Genomic DNA, 25,244 nt, shown 5'->3' on the forward strand with positions numbered 1-25,244 from the left:
TCCATCTACAAGATTGGATTATGTCTTGAGACAATCTCTTTTGAGATATAAAAGACAGAAGCGAGAAGAGAGACATGGGGACCTTATACCACCAAGAAAGAAGAGCCAGGATAATAGTACATCTTTTGGACCCAGGGTCCTGGTGCTGAGAAAGTTCCTCAACCAGGAAGATTGATGACGAAGACCTTCTTCCAGTGCCAATAGAGTGAGAAAGGCTTCCCCTGAAGCTGACATCCTGAATTAAGACTTGTAGCCTACTAGAGTGTGACAGAATAAATATCTCTTTGTTAAAGCCATCCACTTGTGGTATTTCTATTACAGCAGCACTAGATGACTAAAACAGACAGGTTGTAAGAAGATTGGAACTCTTATTCACTGATGGTGGGAATGTATAATGGTACAACAACTGTGGAAAACAATATGGCACTTCCTTGAAAAGCTAGAATTAAATGCCATAGGTCCAGCAGTCCCACTCCTCAGACTATATCCTGGAGAAATAAGGGCTGTCACACGAATAGACATTTGCACACCCGTGTTCATTGTAGCATTATTCTCAATAGCAAAAAGATAGAAACAACTTAAGTGCCCATCAACAGATGAATAGATAAATTATAGTACATACACACAATTGAATACTATGCAGCGATAGAGAGCAATGATAAATACGCAAAATATCTCACAACATGGATGAATCTGGAGGGCATCATACTAAGTGAAATAAGCCTATCACAAAAGGACAAATATTATATGAGATCACTATTACGAAAACCCAAGGTTTACACACAGAAAAAAAGCAATCTTTGATGGTACCTAGGAAGGGGAGGGGCGGGACAGAAAATCACTAATTAGATAGTAGACAAGTAATAACTTTGGTGAAGGAAAAGACAACACACAATACAGGGGAAGTCAGTACAACTTGACCAATGCAAAGTCATGGAAGCTTCCTAGACACATCCAAACACTTTGAGGCACTGAGTTACTGAGGCTGACAGCTGGAGACCATGGTCATGAGGGACATCTAGGCCAATTAACATAACATAGTTCATAAAGAAAATGTTCTACATCCTACTTTGGTGAGTAGCATCGGGGTCTTAAAAGCTTGTGAGCAGCTATCTAAGATACCTCTATTGGTCCCAACACATTTGGAGCAAAGGATAACAAAGAAAACCAAAGACACAAGGAAAATATTAGTCCAAAAGACTAATGGGCCACATGAACCACCGCCTGTACCAGCCTGAGCCCAGAAGAACTAGATGGTACCTGGCTAACACCACCGACTGCTCTCTCACAGAGTAGGAGAAACATGAAGAACAAAATTCAAATTCACAATAAAAGACCAGAATTACTGGTGTGATGTGACTGCAGGAACCCCTGAGACTATGGCCCCTGGACACCCTGCTAACTCAGAACTGAGGCCACTCCCTAAGTCCACCTTTCAGCCAAAGATGAGACAGGCCTAAAAAACAAACAATAACACACGTGAGAAACATGCTTCTTAGTTCAGTCAAGTATATGAGACCAAATGGGCAACACCTGCCCAAAAGCAAAGATGAGAGGGCAGGAAGGGACAGGAAAACTGGATGAATGGACACTGAGAAAGAACCCAGGGGGAAAGGGAAAGGGAGAGAGTGCTGATGCAATGCGGGGATTGGAACGAATGTCACAAAACAATTTGTGTATGAAATTCTTAAAAATATATATATAATATATATATATATATGGAACACTTCACTAACTTGTGTGTCATCCTTGTACAGGGGGCGTGCCAATCTTCTCTGTATTGTTCCAATTTTAGTATATGTGCTGCCGAAGCGAGCACTGGGTATAAAATTCTTGAATGAAAAACTAATTTGTGCTGCAAACCTTCACCTACAACACAATAAAATTTTTAAAAAGAAAAAGCACAATACTCGAGACAGAGTTTCTTTATTAATTAAGCTAATATTTCATGGTGTATTTTTGGTTTAGGGTTTAAAGATTATCTCCAGGCAATAGTTTCAGGATTCATCTATCCTCCATGGTTCAAGAAAATCTTGATTCAACAAGAATTTGAAATTCCACTCTATGTTTTCCACCTTTTAATCAGAATTTTTCTATAGAATCTTTGATCAAAATGTTCAGTAATGGTAACCAGGTACCATCCAGTTCTTCTTGTCTCATGGCAAAAGAAGCAGTTGTTCATGGAGGCAATTAACCTCAAATTCCATTTCCTCCTTTTATTCCTGACTCTTCTTCCTCTGTTGCTCCATGAGAATAGAGTCCACTTGTTGTACCTTGGATGGTTGCTTGCAAACTTTTAAGAACCCGGGAACTACACAACAAATGGGGAAGTAGAACAGAAGCACTAAATACATTATTAGGCCAATTAACTGGAATTTCCCATGAAACCATGACCCTAAACCTGTAAACCAAGAAAACAAATTCCATTAGGTGTTTGGTTGTATATAAGCAGCCTCAGGAGTTCGTCTTTTTGTTGTTGCTGTAAATATATCTATCACACAGCATTTGCCAGCTCAACTTTTTACAAGTGTACAAGCTACTGGCATAAATTACATTAATCAGCTATGCAACCCTTATTCTTAATGAGTACAATTTCTCAATTACTGCAAACTGAAACTCAATGCTCCATGAGCAAATAATCCCTCATTTCTCCTCTCCTTCTGCCCCTGGTAACCACTAATAAACTTTGATCTCTATATATTTGTCTTTTCTTGTCTTTTTATATAAGTGACAACAGCAACAAAACAACTCATTGCCATTTAGTCAATTCCAACTCATAGCAACCCTATATGACAGAGAAGAACTGCCCCGTAGGGTTTCCAGGGAGTGCTTGGTAGATTTGAACTGCCATCCTTAACTACTTAACCACTATGCCACCAGGGCTCTATCCAATATTTGCCATTTTTTGTGATGGACTTCTTTCATTCAGCATAATGTCTGTAAGCTCTATCCATGTTGTAGCATATATCAAGACTTCATTTCCCTTTCTGGCTGAATAGTATTCCATTGTATGCATGGACAATATTTTGTTTATCCACTCCTTGGTTGATGGGCACTTGGATTTTTTCTTTTCTTTCTTTTTTTTTTTTTACTTTTTGGCTACTGTAAATATTGCTGCAGTGAATATTTTGTGCGTATGTCTGTTTGCATCAGTGTTTTCAAGTCCCTTGGGTATATTTCTAGCAGTGGAATTGCTGGGTCATACTGTAGTTCTATTTTTAGTTTTTGAGAAACCACCAAACTGTTTTCCACAATGGCTGCAACATTTTTTATTCCCACCAGCAATAAGTAAGGGTTCTAATTTCCCCATATTCTCACCAACGTTTTTTATTTTACATTTTTTAATTTTACTCATCCCGGTGGGGATGAAATGGTGTCTCATACTGGTTTTGATTTGCATCTCTCTGATGGCTAATGATGTTCGGCATCTTTACGTGTGTTTGGCCTCTATCTGCAGATGACATGATCCTGTATATAGAAAATTCCAAATAGTTCACAAGAAAGCTGCTAGTGCCAATAGAGGGGTTTAACAAAGTTGCAGGGTATGAGGTCAACAAACTCAAATCAGTTGGGTTTCTATCCACCAACAATGAGAAACCTGAAAGGGAAATTAGGGAAACGATTCCATTTATAATAGCATATAAGAGAATGGAATACCCAGGAATAAATTTAACCAGAAATGTGTAAAACTTATACAATGAAATTTACAAAACTCTACTAAAGACAGTAAAGAAAACTTAAATAAATAGAAAGATGTTATGTGCTCATGGATTGGAAGACAATATTGTGAAGACGTGAATACCACCCAAAGCAATCTATAGTCTCAACATAATCTCTATCAAAATTCCAACACCCTTCTTTAGAGAAATGGAAAAATCAGTCTTCAATTTTGTGTGGAATAGAAAGGGGCCCCAAATAGCTAAAGTAATGTTGAAAGAGAAGAACAAAGTAGGAGGACTCACACTCCCTGATTTCAAAACATATTATATAGCTACAGTAATCAAAACAGCCTGGTACTGGTATAACAGACACATAGACCAATGGAATAGAATTGAGAGTCCAAAAATAAACCCATACATGTACAGTCAAGTGATTTTTGACAAGGGTGCTAAGTCCATTCAATGAGGGAAGGCAAGTCTCTTCAATAAACGATGTTGGGAAAATTGAATTTCCGTGTGCAGAAAAATGAAACAGGACCCACGCCTCACAGCATACACAAAATCAAATTCGAAATGGATTAAGGATCTAAATGTGCAAACTGAAGCCATAAAATTCTTAGGGGAAAATGCTGGGGGCAATGCTGTCGGGCCTGGCTTTTAACAACGGATTATCTAATATAGTAACAAAAGTACAAACAGCAAAAGACAAAATAAATAAATGGGACCTCATAAAAAATAAGAACTTTTGTTCATCAAAAGACTTTACCAAAGAGAGAAAAGACAAGCTACTGACTGGAAGGATATCTTTGCAAAACATATATCAGATAAGAATCTAATAACCAAAATATGTATAAATCTTCAACAACAAAAATACAAATAACCCAATCAGAAAATGAGCAGAGTGTAGGGTTTTTTTTTTATTATTATTACTTTTGAAAAATTTTTTATTGTGCTTTAGATGAAGGTTTATAGAGCAATTTAGTTTCTCATTAAACAATTAGTGCACATACTGTTTGGCAACATTGGTTGCTAAGCCGGTGATATGTCAGCACTCTCCCCTTCTTGACCTTGCATTCTCCATTCCCATTCATCCAGCTTTCCTGTGCCCTCCTGCCTTCTCATCCTTGCCGCTATGGCTCCTGTGCCCCTTTAGTCTCATATACATAGCTAAGCTACATGTATTATTGTTTGTTTTATGGGCCTATCTAATCTTTGGCTGAAGAGTGAACCTCAGGGGTGATTTCACTACTGAGTTAAAAGGGCCATACTCTCAAGGTTTCTTCAGTCTCTGTCAGACCAGACAGTCTGGTCTTTTTTTGTGTTTGAATTTTGTTCTGCATTTTTCTCCAGCTCTGTCTGGAATCCTCTATTGTGATCCCTGCCAGAGCAGTCGAAGGTGATAGCCAGGCACCATTTAGTTGTGCTGGACTCAGTCTGGTGGAGGCCGTGGCAGTTGTGGTCCATTAATCTCCACTAATCTTTCCCCTGCGTCTTTGGTTTTCTTTTTTCTCCCTTTCTCCAGACAGGATGGGACCAGTAAAGCATCTTAGATGGCTGCTCACAAGCTTTTAAGACCCCAGACACCACTCACCAAAGCAGTATGTAGAACAGACCATGGCCCCCAGTCCTCAGCCCAGTAATTTGGTCCCTCATGGAATCTGGATGTGTCTATTAAGCTTCTAGACACATCCAGAGACACATCCAAATTTACAGACCTATCTTGTGGAGGCCTGGTGGCTCAGTGGTTGAAATTTCAGCTGCTAACCAAAAGACTGGCAGTTTGAATCCACTAGCTGCTCCTTGGAAACCCTGTGGGGCAGTTCTACTCTGTCCTCCTATAGGGTCACTGTGAGTTGGAATTAACTCGACAGCAACAGGGATGAAGCTTCTATGACTTTGCCTTTGTCAAGTTATACTGACTTCACCAGTATTGTGTACTGTCTTACCCTTCACCAAAGTTACCACTTACCTACTGTCTAGTTAGTTTCTCCCCCTCAACCCTCCCTTGTAATCACCAAAGATTGTTTTTTTCTGTGTGTAAACCTTTGCATGAGTTTTTATAGTAGTGGCCTCATACAGTATTTGTCCTTTTGTGATTGACTTATTTCACCCAGCGTCATGCCCTCCGGACTCATTCCCGTTGTGAGATGTTTCACAGATTCTTCATTGTTCTTTATCATTGCATAGTATTCCAGTGTACGTATGTGCCATAATTTGTTTATCCATTTACCTATTGATGGACATTTGTTTCCATCTTTTTGCTATTGTGAATAATGCTGCAATGAACATGGGTGTGCAAAAGTCTCTTTGTATGACAGTTCCTGTTTCTCTAGGATATATTTCTAGGAGTGGGACTGCTGGATTGTACGGTATTTCTATTTATAGCTTTTTAAGGAAACACCATATAGTTTTCCAAAATGGTTGTTCCATTTTGCTTTCCCACCAGCAGTGCATAAGAGTTCCAATCTCCCCTCAGTTCTCCAACATTTGTTATTTTCTGTTTTTTTTTTTTTAATTCGTGCCAGTAATGCCAGGGAGAGATGGTATGTGATTTTAGTTTTGATTTGCGTTTTTCTAATGGTTAGTGATGGCGAGCATTTCCTCATGTGTCTGTTAGCCACCTGAATGTCTTCTTTGGTGAAGTGTCCATATTGTTCACCCATTTTTTGATTGGATTGTTTGTCTTTTTGTTGTAGAATTGTTGGATTATCCTATAGATTTTAGAGATAAGACCTTTGTCCAATATGTTAGAGCCAAAATTTTTTTCCCAGTCTGTAGGTTCTCTTTTTACTCATTTGGTGAAGTATTTTGATGAGCATTTAAGTGTTTAATTTTAGAAGATCCCAGTTATCTAGCATATCTTTTGATATTTGTATATTGTTATTTATGGTTTGTATCCTATTTTTTTATCCTATTTATGCCGTGTATTAGGGCCTCTAGCGTTGATCCGATTTTTTTCTTCTATGTGGGATGATCTTTATAGCTTTGGGTTTTATATTTAGTTCCTTGATCCATTTTGAATTAGTTTTTGTGTATGGTGTGATGTATGGGTTCTGTTCCTTTTTTTTACAGACTGACATCCAGTTTGGCTGGCCAGCACCATTTTTAAAAAAGGCTGTCTTTTCCCCCATTTAATGGACTTTGGGCCTTTGTTGAAGATCAGGTGATTCTAGGTGGATGGATTTACATCTGGGTTCTCAATGCTGTTCCACTGGTCAACGTGTCTGTTGTATCAGTACCAGGCTGTTTTGACTACTGTAGCTGTATAGTAGGTTCTGAGGTCAGGGAGTGTGAGGCCTCCTACTTTATTCTTCTTCGATAGTGCTTTACTTAACTGGGGAAAGAATGTGGTTTTTAATGAACAGGAACTAAATCACAAAAGCTATGGCATTCTAAAAGATTTTCGTTCACACATCAGACCCCAAGCCAAGCTGATTGCTTCCTTGACTTTCATCCAGACTCCACCACTTTGGCCCTAGGCTCCCTTGCCCTATGCCAAGGATGCCTCTTGAGGGTCCCTTTCTGAGCTAGTCCAGGCTGGTGCCACCAGTTGGCAGACATAACCAATATTATTGGAGAATACTATATCAGCACAGCCTTGAAAGCTGAGGGAATCAAACTTTTTTTTTTTTCAGTTAGCTGTTCATTTTTGTTCACCATTGGTGAATAACAAATCAACCCAAAATTTGGTGGCATAAAACAATCATTTTATTATGTTCATGGACTTGGGAATCTAGAATTCAGATAAGGCACAGGAATGTCTTTTTTATGCTCCACAATGTCTGGGAACTTGGTTGGGAAGACTCAACATCTGACAGATGACTGGAATGACTGAAGGTGAAGTCTGGAATTATCTGGAATCTTCTCTATTTATATATTTAGCACCTGAACTTGGATGACTTGAACGCTAGGCTCAACCGGAATTGTTAGCCAACCAAAACACTACACAAGCCTCCCACTGTGGGTTGGATTTCCTCATAGCATGACAGGTCGAGAAGATGGAGTCTGAAATAACAGGTCAGGGCTTCAAGAGCAAATATTCTAGTGAACAAGGCAGAAGTCACATGGCTTTTTATGACCTAGACTCAGAAGTCACATGGCATTACTTCTGCCATATTCTTTTAGTCAAAGCAGTCGCATTCCCCAGATTTAAGGGTTGGAATTATGAACCTCATCTCCTGATGGCAAGAGCACCAAAGAACTTGTGGCCACATCCTTCAAAATTGAAGCACTAGAAAAACATGAACTTTAATAAAAATGAAAAATATTCCCATCGTCTAAATGTCCTCCCCTTCCCTTCCATGAAACATTACCCAGGTAGTACTCTGCCTGAAATAATATTTCCACAGAGTCCCCGTAGCACTTTATCCATAACTGTTATAAATACATAGTGTATAACATTGTACTCTAACAATATTAATAGTAAAAAATAGTTTTTATTAAAATAGTAGCTAACACTTATTGAGAGCTTACTACGTGTTAGGCATTATTCTAAGAAGTTTTCATGCATTGTCCCCTTTAACTTCCATGACAATGGGAAAAAGAGCTATCCTATTTTACAGGTGAGTAAACTAAGGCCCCAAAACCAAAACTGTTGCTGTCAAGTTGATTCCAACTCATAGCGACCCTAAAGGACAGAGTAGAACCACCCCATAGGTTTCCAGGGAGCAGCTGGTGGATTTGAACTGCTAACCTTTTTGTTAGCAGCCGTAGCTCTCAACCACTGTGTCACCAGGGCTCCAAACTAAAGCCCAGAAAGGTGAAATAACTTGTCAAAGTGTAATACAGCTATTCACTGGAAAAGGCAGAATTTAAAACCAAGCAGTCTGGCTCCACAACTCATGTTTTTAAATCACACCACAACAGAGTACCATTAATATGTTGTTGTGTACAAATCTGCCACTCCTGGTGGATTGTGAGCTACTTGCAAACTGAAATCATGTCATATTTACCTTTGTCTCTCCAGTGATAAACACAGTGCCTGGCTTATGACAGACACTTAACAAATGTGGAATGACTAAATAAAAGGAATTATTTCTAGTGGCTTTACTATCTGATTTCTTCAAGCTAATTCTTAAATAAATCACTGATCAAATTGAGAGAAATGGTCTAAATGTGAGCTTCCATTAGAATGAAGTTGTTTCGTTCCTGCCAATGCCGAAGACAATCCAACCCCTCACCCCGGTAAAAATCTTACAGTTTTTCTAAATAAGCCTCATCAGTAAACCTCACGAATGCTTGGAAATATAGACATTTCGCCTGAAAAGTGTGCAAAAGACACAAACAAGAAATTCAAAGAGAAGAAAAATGGCCAATAGATGTATGAAAAGATGCTCAAACTTTTGAAGTAATTAAATCCAAATAAGATGAAATGTTTTCATCAATCAATGTCAACCAGTATAAACCAGTGTTGTTGAAGGTAGGGGAAACGGATATTCTCGTTCATTTTTCTTGGAATATACAGCCTTCTAGGAAAACTTCATGGAAGTATTTATCAGAATTCTAAATATTCATAATCTATGACTTAGTGATCAGGATTGGTCGCTACGAGTTGGAATTGACTCAACCGCAACAGGTTTGTTTTTGTTTTGGTGTTCTACAGGGACATTGTCGTTTATGTATACAGTGACATTTATAAGACTGTTCATCACAGAACTTTTTATAACAACATCCCTGAGAGATAATTCACATGCCATCAAATTTGTCTTTTTAGAATGTACAATCCTGTGATCTTTAGTATATTCACAAGGGTGTGCAATCATCACCGCTCCCTAATTTTAGAAGATTGTTGTCACCTCCGAAAGAAACCCTGTTATCACCTCCAATCACTCTCTATTCCTACTGCTTCCCAACCCTAGGCAACCACTAATCTATTTCTGTCTCCAGTGGATTTTTCTATTCTGGACATTTTATGTAAATGAAATGATACAATATGTGGCCTTTTAGGTCTGGATTCTTTCACTTAGCATTAAGTATTCGAAGTTCACCCATGTTATAGCATGTATCACTACTTCACTTCTTTTTATTTTCAAATAACTTTCCATTGCATGGATACATCTCATTTTGTTTATTCATTCATTAGTTGATGGACATTTGAGTTGTTTCTACTTTTTGGCTGTTATGAACAAAGCTGTTATGAACATTCATGTAGAACTTTTTTTGAGCAGACATATGTTTTCCTTTCTCTTGGATGTATTCCTGTAAGTGAAATTTCTGGGTTATATGGTAAATTGGGAAACCCTGGTGGTGTAGTGGTTAAGTGCTACACCTGCTAACCAAAGGGTCGGCAGTTCAAATCCACCAGGCGCTCCTTGGAAACTCTACGGGGCAGTTCTACTCTGTCCTATAGGGTCGCTATGAGTCGGAATCGACTTGACAGCACTGGGTTTGGTTTTTGGGGGTTTATGGTAAATTGGTATTTAATATTTTCGAGAACTACCAAAGTATCTTCTTACACTGTGGCTGTGCCATTTTATAACCCTACCAGCAATATACACGTGTTTGAGTCCCTTCACATCCTCATCAGCACTTTTTGTTTGCTTGCTTGTTTGTGTGTTTTGGTTTTAGTTTGCTTGTTCAGTTGTTTTTAGCCATCCTAGTGGGTAACCAAAGGGTCAGCAGTTCTAATCGCCAGGCTCCCCTTGGAAACTCTATGGGGCAGTTCTACACTGTCCTACAGGGTCGCTATGAGTCAGAATCGACTTGACGGCACTGGGTTTGGTTTTTTTTCTTAGTGGGTGTGAAGTGGTATCTCATTGTGGTTTTGATTTGCATTTCCCTAATGACTAATGGGAGCCCTGATGGTGCCGTGGTTAAGAGCTCAGCTGCTAACCAAAAGGTCAGCCGTTTGAATCCACCAGCTACTCCTTGGAAACCCTATGGGGCAGTTCTAACTCTGTCCTACAGGGTGGCTATGAGTCCGAATCTACTTGATGGCAATCGGTAATGATGTTGAGTGTCTTTTATGTGCTTATTGGTCATTTGTATATCATCTTTAAAGAAATACCTGTTCAAATCTTCTGCTCAATCTTTTGAGTTATTTGACTTTTTATTGTTGAGTTATAAGAATTCAAATATATTCTAGAAACAAATTCCTTATCTGAGATGTGATTTGACAATATTTTCTCCCGTTTGGTGGATTGTGTCTTCATTTTCTTGAAACATGAATGTTTTTCATTTAAATTTTGTTGGAGTCCAACTTATGTTTTTTTGTTTTGTTTTGTCACTCGTACTTTTGGTGTGGTATACAAAAAAACACTGCCAAACCCGAAGTCATGAAAATTTACTCCTATCTTTTCTCCTAAGTGTGGTATACTTTTAACTCTTAAATTTAGGGTTATAGTTCATTTTTAGCTAATTTTTGGCATACACACTAAGGTAGGGGTTTAAGTTCATTCTTTTCCATGTAGATATCCAGTTGTCCCAGCACCATTTGTTGAAAAGGCTATTCTCTCCGATTGAATTTTTTTGCAGATTTGTCTATAATCAATTGACCATAAATTGGTGATTATAAATTATTTCTGGAGTCTCAGGTTTATTCCATAAGTCTCTCCTTATGCCAGGGCTATGCTTTCTTGATTACAGTGGCTTTGTAGTAAATTTCAAAATTGGAATATGTGAGTCTTTCGACTTTGTTCTTTTTTTTTTTTTTTTCAGGGTTGTATTGGCTATTCTTATCCGTTGCTTTTCCATATGAATTTCAGGATCAGCAAAAGAGGCAGCTGGGGTTTTGAAAGAAATTGTATAATATCAATAGATTCATTTGAGAAGTATTATCATTTTTTATGGCATGCCTTTTCATTTATTTAGATCTTTTAAAATTTCTTTCAGTGATATTTTGTACTTTTCAGTGTACACATCTTGCACTTCTTTTGTTAATTTTATTCCAAATATTTTTCTTTTCCTGTTACTGTAAATGGAATTGTTTTATTGATTCTGTTTTTAGATTGTTCATTACTAGTGTATAAAAATACAATTGATTTTTGTATATTAATCTTATATCCTGCATCTTTTCTGAATTCATTCATTAGTTCTGATAGTTTTTTTTGTGTGTGAATTTCTTAGAAATTTCAATATATACAAGATCATGTTGACTGTGAATAGAGATAATTTTACTTCTTCCTTTCCAATCTGGATGCATTTATGTATTTTTCTTGCATAATTGCCTCAATATATCTACCCTCTCATATACTTTGAATAGAAGTAGCAAGTGATAAAAAACACTCAACAAATAAGAATAGAAGGGAACTTCTTTAAACTAACAAATGCCATCTATAAAAAACCCATAGCTGACATCATTTTGGTGATACAATATACTTTGCATTATTTTACTCCTTTTAAATTTACTAAGACTTGTTTTATGGCCTAACATATGTTCTATCTAGGAGAATATTCTATGTGCACTTGAGAAGAATGTGTATTCTGCAGTTGTTTAACGCAATGTCCCATAGAAGTCTATTAGGTCTAGTTCTTGTTCAAGTCTTCAATTTCCTTTTTAATCTTCTGCCTACTTGTTTGATCCATTAGTGAAAGTGAAGATTGAAGTCTTTAACTATTATTGATAAATTGGCTAGTTCTTTCTTCAATTAGCTCATTTTTGTTTTATATAATTAAGGCTTTGCTGTTAGTTGTATATGCATTTATAATTCTTATGGCCTTATGATGGATTGACTATTTTATCATCGTAACATGTACTTCTTGGTCTCTAGTAACAATTTTTATCTTAAAATTGATTTTGTCTGATATTAGTATAGCCACTTTGCCTTTATTTTAGTTACTCTTTTCATAGTTTATCTAAAGGTTTCAAAACCAAATACTTAGAATAGTAAAATCCTTTTTGGTTGAGGGACTCTTTTAAGAATCTAATGAAAACCATGTTTCCTCTCTCCAGCAATATGCACATATGCACACAGATTTCAAGAATTCAGCTAAATTGATTGATCAGGTTTAAGAAGTGCAAAAAACATATCTTCCCAAATGTGAACCTAAGTGGAGAATGGACAGAGAGCTGGGAAGGGAAGTTGAGGCTCTCTCTTTATACATAAAAAGGAAAAAGAGGCCCAGAGGGGAAGTGGCTTGTCTAAAGTCACACTGTTAGACAGTAACGGACATGAGCCCATTCAAGTCTCCTGACACCCAGGTGAAGGCTCTTCCCACCAAGTTACCTTGAATCATAGAACAAATTACAGTCCTGTTTAGTCTTTCTCAGCTTATTAGAGACCCTGAGCATAAGGCATCATTATTGTGGCTTATCTAATTGACTGTGACACTCTTACCCAATTCCAAGACTCCTTGGGGTGAGAAGATAAACCTGGCCAGTTATCCAACACGTACTTACTAGATTTAGATGACTGTGCTGTGCCCAGCAAGTTAAAAGGCACCAAGGGGTCACAGAGAAAGTCCAAGGCACAGGACAGAAATGGAGCTGTGAAGACAGGACGACGTTGCAAAGCAACTTTGGAGCAACCAGTGTAAACACTAGTCCAAGAGAGGAGAATGGAGAACTTTGTGTGGACATGAGAGTAGATACAAGGCCCCATAGAGGAGGAGAAGGGATTGAAGGATGAGTGGAAACTAGATAAGTGGAGGAAATAATAGAAGGTATTTGGGAAAGAGAAGAACAGCCACAGCATAAGTAAAGACAAGGAGGAAGGCAGGAATACAGAGATATAAATATAAAGAGTGGGCCAAATCTGATAAGAGGTTTGCCAGTGGTTTTCTCACATACATTCACACCCCATCGAACCTCTGCGTGCATCCCCAACTTTGGTGCCTCTGTCCAAGGGCTATCCCTAGAAGCTAACCACGCCTGGTATCTGTTTTACTCTGTCTCCACAGCTCCCCTTTGCTGAGGGCCTGTACCACTTTTATCACAATGGTCTCGCAAAGGCCAAGAGGAGACGCAGCCTGCACCACAAACAACAGCTGGAGAGAGATCCCAGGGTGAGTTTCCCTCGAAATCTGCTTCCCATATCTGAGCCCACTAATGGAGGTGTAGAGTGGATACTTAGGAAATTTTGAAGCATCGGCACTTAGTGGATTGTGATAGGCCAAGTCGATCTTTGAAACAGTAGTACCAGGGGCTCTCTGCTCCTCAATTTTGTACGTAATAAATAACCTCAGGCTTCTTATAGGCTGAAGGAAGAGGAAACAGGGATATCACCCCGTTACTGGCCGTCTACTGCCGGGTTAATGTGTGAAAACTTCTGGTTGCTTAGGAACATGTCTTGACCTGTCATAAATGGGAAAACAATAAGAAGTTTAATGAGTCATTATTTGGAAGAACGCTACTGGTGAATTCACAAGCTCTGATGAGGTTGCCAGGCCCTTATTGTGAACAGGAATATGAATGGGCCAGTCAGTGATCACTCAGAGCAATCAATAAGCTTCTCAATGTCTGTGCACGGCTATGATTGTGGGACTTTCTCAGCTTGTCCTTCCATGCTGTATTTTCTTGTGCTGATTTTGGACTCCAGATCCCATTTCCTACTCCACCTGGCAACTCAAATTCAACTTTCCCCTAACCATTTTTTATCTTTTTCACCCCAAAGCTGCTTCTCTCCAAGTATTTCCACTCCTTGTTTTTCAGAATATGAATTTTGTCATCATAGAATCCTCCCTCTTCCATTTTTTCCTATTATCCCCCATATACCTACAAACCCACCCAGTTGGGGAGATTCTAATTTCTCTGATTCAACTCACTAAGGGCAAAGTAATAATGCAGGCAAGTTGATCTCTATATATCAAAGATAGCATAACCAACAAGACTCCTGGAGAAAAACTGATGTAAAGAGGGTCAGATGTTTGAGCTGGGGATTTACGCATGAGACATCTTTTAAGCTGATAGAATCTGGAAACTTGTTCCTGTGGGGCTTTTCATGTGAACATTTTGATTGGGTTTAATTTCGAGCTTCAATTAGGAATGCAGATGAAACAGACTCCCCAGCAGACCACCAACTGACAAGCCACATGCAATTTTCCTATAACTCCTCAACCCAAAGATACCAACATTCCCAGGAGTGAAATTTCTATTCTGAGAAACCACTTTGTCTTTGCTCTCCCAATAAAAGCCAAGCTGCTTGTGCTGCCAGCCAGTGCAAGCATTCTTGAAGGCTCTTTTGCAGAGACTGGCACCACTACCTAAGGGAGAAGCTCTTTTTGTGCGTGATAAAAAGTCTTGACCCAGTTTGTTCCAGTTTAATTTTATGAGGAATATCCTTGGGCATCCAACTGAACAGAGATACTCTGTCTCATCTGTGAACCCAGTAGCCAAAGACCACTCTGGTGCACTGTGACACTTGTTTTCCTTCATCTCTGTCACCATGGTCTTGCCCTATATGGTCAATCGCTTCCCTTTTATTTATGTATTTGCTTAAAAGTTTCATTGATTTCTTCTCTTCCATGGTTAAAGGCATTACCGAAAGAGCACTCAAAGAGAAACGAGGGGCTATAGGAAAGAGATACTTAAGAGACTTGAGTTGTGAAAGAGAACTAAGGAAAAGTGAAACTAAAGCCATTGTTTGGTTGAGAGAGATTCTTGGGGACCACTAGGTGCTTTTTATCCAGTCAATAAAGTGCTACTTTTACTATGTTTATCTTTGTTCATCAATGTGCCTGGAAATAGCTAAGAACATAGATTCTGATATAGACTGCTTTAAAAGTGTTCTCTTTCTTTTCCATTTCCTTCTCCTAAAAGGATTAGCAAAATGTTCAGTAACATCATTTAAATGCTAAAAAGCAAAAATTGTGTCTTGTTTATTTCTGTAATATCATTGCATAGTGCAGTTCTAAGTACATAGTGGATGCTCGATAAATGATTGTGGATTGAATGGGTGATTAATAAATTTCCCTCAGTGTTTTAATCCATAAAATAGTATTGTCCTTTTCATCTTATATTTTTATCCTTATTCTAGAAGGTGCATCCATTAAGAAACAGAAGTACAGCCTTCTTTCTATCTCCTCCTTTAGATACAGTCTTAACTGTGAGTAAAGAAAACCTGATCAGTATTTCACTACTTTCAAGTCTTATTGCTAAGGATCCCATGAAGAATCAGTTTTTAATTTCTAAAGTCCAATAGACTGTGTTCTTGTTAATATTCACCATCAGGGTACTGCCACCAAAGCAAGGACTGCGTTTGGAAAGCTTTTGGTAGCTAAAATAATTTAAACATGTAATAAATAAATCAAAACTGAGATTAAATCATAAATCTAAAAACGCCTTCTCAGTATCAGTGTCAAGAACAAATATTCCCTGCCCAAACCTCTGTGGGATTTGAGAAACTTTCACTAGAACAGCATCAACAAATCTTAAAGCAAACCTAATTGTGGTCCGCAGCCTACGTATCAAAACCCCATAAATTCTACAAGTACTTGAAAAGTTGCTGGAGAATATACCTGTTTAAGACAATATCTGCTCCACAGTTCTATTAAACCATACTTGCATATCTGAAGTACATAACCCATTGCTGTCGAGTCAGTTCTGACTCATAGTGACCCTATCAGACAGAGTGGAACTGCCCCATAGGGTTTCCAAAAAGTGGCCGGCAGATTTGAACTGCGGACCGTTTGGTTAGCAGCCAAGCTCTTAGCAAATGTGCCACCAGGGCTCCAACTCTGAAATATATAGAGTGCTGAAATAAGATGCATTCAAAAACATAAAGAACCCACATTGTTTTGTGAGCAGCACACATGAGTTGTATGGAAGCCGAATAACTTAATTAAAAATAACCTTGATTTTTTGAGAGAACTTACAGTAGATTCAATACTATAAACGTTTCTTTCGTAAGCAATTTTACTAGACCATTACAATTATCCCTCAAGTAATTTTTTAAAAATCTGACCTGTTTTTGCAAGTCGGTCCAATTAGAGTGGGCCTTAATCCAATATGACTGGTGTCCCTATAAAATGAAGAGAAGAAACATAGAGACAGAGGTACAGAGGAAAGACAGCCACGTAAAGAATGAGGCAGAGATTGGAGTTATGTTACCACAATCCAAGGAAACACCTGGAACCATTAAAAACTAGAATAGGCAAGGAAGGACTCTTTCCCTAAAGCCTTCAAAGGAAGTATGGCCTTGCCAGCATTTTGATTTTAGATTTCTGGCCTCCAAAAGCTGAGAGAATGAATTTCTGTTTTAAGCTGTCCAGTTTGTGGTATTTTCTTACAGCAGCCTGTTGTTGTTGTTGTTTGTTGTTAGGTGCCATTGAGTTGGTTCTGACCCATTGTGACGCCATGTATAACAGAACAAAACAGTGCCCAGTTCTGTGCCATCCTCGAAATCGTTGCAATGCTTGAGCCCACCATTTCAGCCACTGTGTCAATTCATCTCACTGAGGGTCTTCCTCTTTTTCCCTGATCCTCTACTTTATCAAACATTGTGTCCTTTTCCAGGGACTAGTTTCTTTAGTCCTCCTAATAACATGTCCAAAGTACATGAGATAAAGTCTCCCCATCCTCTTTTCTAAGAAGTATTCTGTCTGTACTTCTTCCAAGGCAGATCTGTTCATTCTTCTGGCGGTCCATGTTATATTCAATATTCTTCGCCAACGCCATAGCTTAAAGACATCAATTCTTCTTCGTTCCCCTTATTCGTTGTCCAGCTTTCACACGCATATGAGGCTATTGAAAATACCATGGTTTGGGTCAGGTGCACCATAGTCCTCATAGTCCTGCTTTTTGGATTATTTGCTCAGTATACAGATAGAATAAATATGGTGAAGGATACAATCCTGATGCACACATTTTCTGATTTTAAACTACGCAGTATCCCAGTGTTCTGTTCAAACAACTGCCTCTTGCTCATTAACATCTTTGCTTTTTAACACTTTGAAGAGGTCTTTTGCAGCGCATCTGCTCAATGCAACGTGTCTTTTGGTTTTTTGACTGCTGCTTCCATAGGTGTTGATTGTGGATCCAAGTAAAATGAAATCCTAGACAACTTCAAACTTTTCTCCTTCTATCATGATGTTGCTTATTGGTCCAGTTGTGAGGATTTTGTTTTCTTTATGTTAAAGTGTAATTCACACTGAAGGCTGTAGTTTTGATCTTCATCAGTAAGTGCTTCAAGTCTTCTTCACTTTCAGCAAAGAAGGGTGTGTCATCTGCATATCTCAGGTTGTTAATGAATCATCCTCCAATCCTGATGCCACGTTCTTCTTCACGTAGTCCAGCTTCTCTGATTATTTGCCCAGCATACAAATTGAATAAGAGTAGTGAAAGGATACAACCCTGATGCACACCTTTCTTGACTTTAAACCATGCAGTATCCCCTTGTTCTGTTTGAACAACTGCCTCTTTGTCTAAGTACGGATTCCTCGTGAGCACAATTAAGTCTTCTGAAATTCCCATTCTTTGCAATGTTATTCATAATTTGTTATGATTCACACAGTAGGATGTCTTCGCATAGCCAATAAAACACAGGTAAACATCTCTCTGGTATTTTCTGCTTTCAGCCATGATCCATCTGACATCAGCAATGGTATCCCTTGTTCCACGTCCTCTTCTGAATTCGATTTGCATTTCTGGTAGTTCCCTGTTGATGTACTGTTGAAACCATCTTTTAATTATCTTCAGCAAAATTTCACTTGTGTGTAATATTAATGATATTATTTGATAATTTCCACATTGTGTTGGATCACCTTTCTTTAGAATGGGTATAAATATGGATCTCTTCCAGTTGGTTGGCCTGGTAGCTGTCTTCCAAATTTCTTGGCATAGAGGAGTGAGCACTTCCAGTGCTGCATCCATATGTTGGAAGATCTCAGTTGGTATTCCATCAATTCCTGGAGCCTTGTTTTTCGACAATGCCTTCAGTGCGGCTTGAATCTCTTCCTTCAGTATCATCAGTTCTTGATCATATGCTACCTCCGAAGTGGTTGAACAGCAATTCTTTTTGGTACCGTGACTCTGTGTATCCCTTCCATCTTTTGATGCTTCCTGCATTGTTTAATATTTTGCCTATAGAATCCTTCAGTATTGCAACTTGAGGGTTGAATTCTTTTCTTTAGTTCTTTCAGCTTGAGAAATGCTCAGCATATTCTTTCCTTTTGGATTTCTATCTCCAGGTCTTCACACATGTTATTATAATACTTCATCTTCTCAAGCTGCCCTTTGAAATCTTCTGTTCAGCTCTTTTACTTCATCATTTCTTCCTTTTGCTTTAGCTGCTCTAAGTTCAAGAGCAAGTTTCAGAGTCTCTTCTGATATCCATTTTGGTCTTTTGTTTGTTTTCTGTCTTTTTAGTGACTTTTGCTTTCTTCATGTATGATGTCCTTGATGTCATTCCATAACTTGTCTGTTCTTCAGTCATTAATGTTCAATGAGTTAGCTCACTAATGCCTAGGATATCAATTTTTTTGTATTTCATTTCATTTTTGACAACTTCCAATTTTCTAATTATTAATGGGTGTGTGAAGCCATTTTTTTCATTTTGAGTTGTGCCACATCAGCAAATGAAGGTCCTAAAAGCTTGGCTCCATCCACATCATTAAGGTCAACTCTACTTTGAGAAGGCAGCTCTTCCTCAGTCGTCTTTTGAGTGCCTTCCAACCTGAGGGGCTCATCTTCGTCAGTATATAGATAATGTTCTGCTGCTAGGCAGTCCTAATATAGACATGGTAAATTTATTATTGATATTATCGCAAATACCATAGTAATAATAATATCTGGTATTTTTATAGAACTTTTACTCCAGAGGGCATTTCTTTATATTCTCATTTTCTTGTAGAGTGAATTGGACCAACTGGTGTTATTCTATCCTGAAATGGAGAAACAAAGAGGTTTGAGTGTGCCTGAGTCACATGTGAGTTTGTGAAAGGCTCAAAATAGCAACTAGGGTCTCCAACAATGGTGGGCTTATTTTCCAATCTGGATTTAGGTTTTGTGGTTTGACAATGGAATAACCAATTGGGAATTGGGACCCTCTTGGAGAAAGAATTGTTTGGTATACATGATCATAGTAGCAAAGTTCCCAGCCGAGTGTGCCACAAAGAAAGTTGTGCCAGTATAGCGCCAGTCATTGGTGGAGTTTGAAAGTAGAGTGAAATTCCTTTAACTCTTGGAGCTTTAGAGATAAATATTAGCACAATTTCCACAAAAGACTCTTGTCTGGGCTCATAAGTGTTCGTGGGTGCCCCTGGCATGTTTTGTCAAAACAGTAATAAAGAAAAATGAGATGTTATGGGGCTAGAATAAAGCTATGTTGAGGCTTGGTAGTAAGGGAGAGAATAAGAGTCAGAGGTATATGAAATGTTTAAAATTAAAAAAAAAAAAATTGATCGGTGGCAAGTGGGCAAGACCGAGCTCTATGCCCAACATTGCATCTCCCCATCTGATAGTTGTCTCAATATCATCTGGACCTTGTGGCCCCTTCATGACCTCAATCTTTTCTGTTTTGTAAATAGCTCAATTTTCTATCATAAATTCCTATCGAAAGGGAATCACTTGGCCCACCTTGAGGGGGCAAGCAACTCCAAAAATAGTATAAAATTAAGCAGATATAATTTCTTCCTCCCTTCCTCTGGTTTCTCCCTCCAAACCCTACCCCACAGCCCACCCATACACCTACCTATTTCCAATTCTCAAGTATCTGTGAACAGTAAGCACTCACTTTTAGAATATGTCATCTGTCTCAGGCTTCAAGGGGAAAGGTGCTTTACAAAAAATGAAATTAAAAGCTTGAGAATATGTACACAGTGAAATCTATTAGGAGGACATTTGGCTCATATCCTTCAATGTTCAGCCAGCGAGTTAGCAATCCTCTGCACTTCAGTAAGGAGAAACCAAGGGCGCAGTTCTTCAACTTGTGTGCTAACAATGTTTCGGCAGGACCCAGACCACTGAGTCAGAAAAGAGAATAGAAAGGATCTCTCAGAGGCTTCCTCTTGGGTCAGATGCTTCTTTTCATTTGAAACTAATTGTAAAAAGAGTCAATGCATGCTGAATGCTGCTGTCTTAGTTTGGGTTTCTGAAAACTAAGACAAGGACTTGGAAGTGGGTAATTCATTTGGGAGGTGATTCCAGGAAGCACAAGAGAAGGAGTGAAGTGAGAAAGGCAAGTGAGTAAAGCAAATTGAGAGCTTTTAGTGGGTTTCTATTGTGGGCAACTGGGACTCAATGCTGTCAGGGACCCTCTGAGGTATTGTAGTGGTGCTTCATGGCTGTCCCACAAGGGACAAGGTTGCCGAGTTAGTAATCCACTGCCTCTGTTCCTCATTGTTGATTTCACTGGAATGTTAAATACCCAGCATCTCTGGCCTGCATAGGCTGAGGAAGCCTACCGATGCCTGAAGAAGCCCTCAAATGGAGAGGCAAAGATGGAGGTGCTTAGAGCAGGAAGCCATCAACAGCCACAGGTGAACTCAGAGGTGGGCTGAGAAAATACGAATGACACCAATAGCAACTGCTACAACCCTACAGTGCAGTGCCGGGCTCAGTCTTTAACATGCATCGTTGTAGGAAACCACACTCATCCCCTGTGAGTTAGGTACTGTGAGATCCTCAACGTACCAATGAGGACAAGAAAGTTTGTGACTTAGCAAACAAAAGTCACACATAGTTTGTAAGGGGTCTTGCTGCTGAATCACTGATTTGTATACCATAAATTAATTTCCCCCTCTCCTCTACACAGAGAAAACTACAGAGCAATGAAAGCCCAGAGGAAAAACTGATCCAGGCCTTTGTCTTGAAGCTTTGAAGTATAATTTTGCCATTGAGACAAAATAGACACAGAAGGGATAAGTGATCAGGAAAGATCAGTTGCTAGAAAAGTATATATGTTTGGTAAAGTAGAAGGTCAGTGAAAAATAAGATAAACCCTCAATGCAATGGGTTGACACAATAGCTAAAACGATGGACTCGAGCTTACCAATGATAGCGAAGATGGCGCGGGACCAGGCACCATTTCGTTCTGCTGTACTCAAGGTTGCCGCGAGCCAGAGCCAACTCGATGGCAACTAACAGCAACCTAAGATCACAGCGGCATAACTGATGGGAAGGAAATAATACCCATGACTCCTCTCAATACTAAGTCTGATTCTAATAAAAAGCTAGATGAGGATTGATATTGCTTATCAATTTGTGATTTGAAAAGATTCTCTTATTCTTTAATAATTGGGCTCTAAAAAATAAGTACTTTGAAGTTGCATAATAAGTTTATGTAATATGTGGATTCAACAAGCTCAACTATAAATGAAAAAGTATAAGAAGAGAGGGAAATGATGCTAAGGGTGGATAGTTCTACTCACCGTTCTGCTCAAGTCCGCAGAACGTGCATTCCGTCTCAGTTTTCTTGTGACTCTCACAGGGAGAGAATCTTGCTTCTCTGGGTGAGAGGCTCTAGCAATTAAAGATCTTACTTTTGGCACAAAATATTTCCCAAACACAAGCCAACTTCTTCACCTGCTGTGTGACCAAAGGGATAGGACCAGATTCCAATGTAAAAGGAATTTTTCACTCTTTGTGATATACTGAGATATATCTAACCTTCCTAAGAAAATTTCAAAGTTAATTTTAACTATGCATAATTTCCATTTTACATGGTTTAGAACTCAAGCCCCAAGATGTGATTCCTCTATGAAAGAGTAAAACGAAGTGGTATTTAGTGTGGATTTCCTGGAAACAGACTTTGAGGAGGCAGTTACATGCAGGAGGTTACTTGGGGAGTGTAAGGAAGTGAGGAATGCTGGATTAGGCACTGAGAGAAGCTGATCTAGAATGTGGTGGCAATAAGACTTCAGTAAATCCTACCGGTAACTCAGAAGCAGGAATGGACCTTCAGAGTTGTCCCAACTTGAGGCAAGAGAAGCACAGTGGCCAGTTATTGCCTATGGACATTCCCTGGAAGAAGGTATAGTCTTAGGCAAGGCTTCTCCACCCGCAAAGGAAACTCTCAGTAAAAGACAAACTCTAAGCCATCCTTAGCAGATAGAGGATGTATATGACAGCTCTGAAAAGGAGATCTAGATGACGCACCATGCTGTCCACTACTGTTGACATGCCCACATAGATCTATTTGTCTCCTGAAAGAGGAGGCAAAGTCACGTTTGATTCAGATCAAGTCCATCCATGGATCAGCCCTAGATGCATCTGAGAACACACCCACAGAAACAAAGGAAACCTTATCATCCCTTTAGGGTTGCTATTGGTTGGAATTGACTCGACGGCAATGGGTTTTGGGTATCATCCCTTTGAGGAGAAGAAGGTTCTGATCTACTCATCCCTACCATCCCCTGATCGGTCCCAATCTGATCTCATTTTTTACATTTCTAGCTTGTTGCACAGGTCAGAGGAGCCCCTGCAATGTCCTTAGACAGAGCTCAGGCTGATGGTGGTGCCTCCGGAGATGCAAAGAGAGCTCCAGTTAACTCTCAGGCCCATGACCGGCATTTTCTCCTGGATCCAGGGATACAATGAGGCTTACTGTGTAGGACAGTGGTCCTCAGCTGGGGGCTATTTAGTCCCTAAGGGACATTTGACAGCACGTAGATACCATTTTGGTTGTCATAATTGGGGGTGCTACTGGCATCTAGTGAGTAAAGTCCAGAGATGCTGCTAAACATCCTCAAGGTACGGGACATGCCCCAAAAAGAGAATTATCCAGCCCAAGTTGTCAGTAGTGCTGAGACTGAGAAACCCTGGTGTGGGGAAATAGCCCTAGAGTCAGCCGTGACGTGGTTCCAGCTTTGGTCCTTGCTAGCTGTGTGACCTTAGGTAGATTAGTAACTACCTTCAAGGACTTTGTTTTCTTGTCTGTAAAATGGGGTATTGGTAGGAAGTAGCTCATAGGATCAAATGGAGAATCAAATAGTTTATGGAGCATTTAGCATAGTAGAGTAACTTTCTATAGCTGCATAACTAATTACCACAAACATAACAGTTTACAAGAACACAAGTTTACTATCTCAGTTTCTGTAGCTTAGAAGCCACAGTGTGGCTGGATTCTCTGCTTAGGGCCTCACTGAGCGAAAATCAAGGTATTGGCTTGGCTGGGCTCTTATCTGGAGACTCTAAGGAAGAATCTACATCAGAGCTCATTCAGGTTCCTGGCAGAATTCAGATGCCTGCATTTGTAGCACTGAGGTCCCTGTTTCCTTGCTGGCCGTCAGCCAGGGTTTGTGTTCTGCTCTGGGAGCTGCCTGCATTTCTTCCCACGTGGCTCCCTCCATTCAAGCCAGCAACAGCGCAGCAAATTCTTCTGTGCTCAAATTCCTCTGACTTCCTCTTCTGCTTTTAAAGGCTCTGATGTGCTTGAGGAATCCCTGAGTGGCACAAATGGTTAAGCAGTGGACTACTAACAGAAAGGTTGGCAGTTCAAGCCCTCTCAGAGATGCCACAGAAGGAAGGCCTGCTGACCTGCTTCTGAAAGGTTGCAGCGTTGAAAAATCTATGGGGGGCAGTTCTACTCCGTACATTTGTAGTGGCCATGAGTTGGAATTGGCTTCATAGCAACTAACAACAACCACAACATGCTCGGCTGCTAACCAAAAGGTTGGAGGTTTGAATCCTCTCAGAGGAAACTTGGAAGAAAGGCCTGGCTATCTACTTCCAAAAACTCAGCCTTGAAGACCCTGTTGAGCACAGTTCTACTCTGACACATATGACATCACCATGAGCTGGGATTAAAGCAACTGATATTTGTCAATGGGTGATGCAAACAGTTAATGCACTCAGCTACTAACTGAAAGGTTGGAGGTTTGAGTCCACCCAGAGGCACCTTGGAAGAAAGGCCCAGCAATCTATTCAGAAAATCAGCCGTTGAAAACCCTGTGGAGCACAGTTCTACTCTGAAACACTTGGGGCCTCCATTAGTTGAAGTCAACTGAATGGCAACGGTTTTTTTGTATTTTTCCCCCCAATGATTTTTTTCATTAGTTTTACTGGGGTTAATCCAAGAATAACTCCCCTCACTTAAAGTTAGAAGATCTGTAGTTACATTAATTACATCTGCACAGTCCTTTTACCAAATAATGTAACATGACTACAGGAGTGGCAGAGACCTGGGGGTCAAAATTCTGCCTACCACACACATCTTAATTAGTGTGGAATAAACAGATTTACTTTTTTCTCCTCCGTTACCTTTGACCCACCTAAGAAAGCCCTGGACCCTTGACTTTTCTTCTAGGGTCAGCACCTCTCCCGAGGCAGCCCCCTGTGCCCTCCTCCAGGGTGAGCATTTAACTCAGAGGGGAAAACATGAGTCTGTGGGCACAGGAATTTCACAAGCTGTGAGCCCAATCAGTAAAGCAGAGAGACCCAAGGGAAGTGGATTCTGAATTAGCTTCATATGGAAAAAAAAAAAAAAAAAAAAAACCCAGTGCCATCAAGTCAATTCCGACTCATAGCGACCCTATAGGACAGAGTAGAACTGCCCCATAGAGTTTCCAAGGAGCGCCTGGCGGATTCAAACTGCCAACCCTTTGGTTAGCAGCTATAGCACTTAACCACTATGCTACCAGGGTTTCCAGTTAGCTTCATACCTAGTAGCAAATTCGCTTCTTGATACCATGTCAAGAGGTAAGGTCAGCAGGTGTTAACCTTTCATAGGGCCTGCATTTTGAGAGTGGCTTGGCAGTGTCGGGAGGAGAAAT

General features: G+C 39.5%; 1 protein-coding gene and 1 non-coding gene across 2 annotated transcripts in view; one reads left to right on the forward strand and one right to left on the reverse strand.

Moving 5' to 3' along the window:
* The window catches only part of PCSK2 (proprotein convertase subtilisin/kexin type 2), a 326,775-nt gene that overhangs the window by 33,766 nt on the left and 267,765 nt on the right, over positions 1-25,244 (forward strand). Inside the window, exon 2 of the mRNA XM_049869771.1 lies at positions 13,497-13,601. Coding sequence (XP_049725728.1) covers positions 13,497-13,601 — 105 coding nt within the window. The remainder of the gene's footprint in view (positions 1-13,496; positions 13,602-25,244) is intronic.
* Positions 1,713-1,819, reverse strand: LOC126067891 (U6 spliceosomal RNA). Its single transcript, XR_007515503.1, has one exon. It is a non-coding gene; the product is annotated as a U6 spliceosomal RNA (small nuclear RNA).

The sequence above is a fragment of the Elephas maximus genome, chromosome 25 (genome assembly GCF_024166365.1).
Source record: "Elephas maximus indicus isolate mEleMax1 chromosome 25, mEleMax1 primary haplotype, whole genome shotgun sequence".
In the NCBI taxonomy this organism is placed as follows: Eukaryota; Metazoa; Chordata; class Mammalia; order Proboscidea; family Elephantidae; genus Elephas; species Elephas maximus.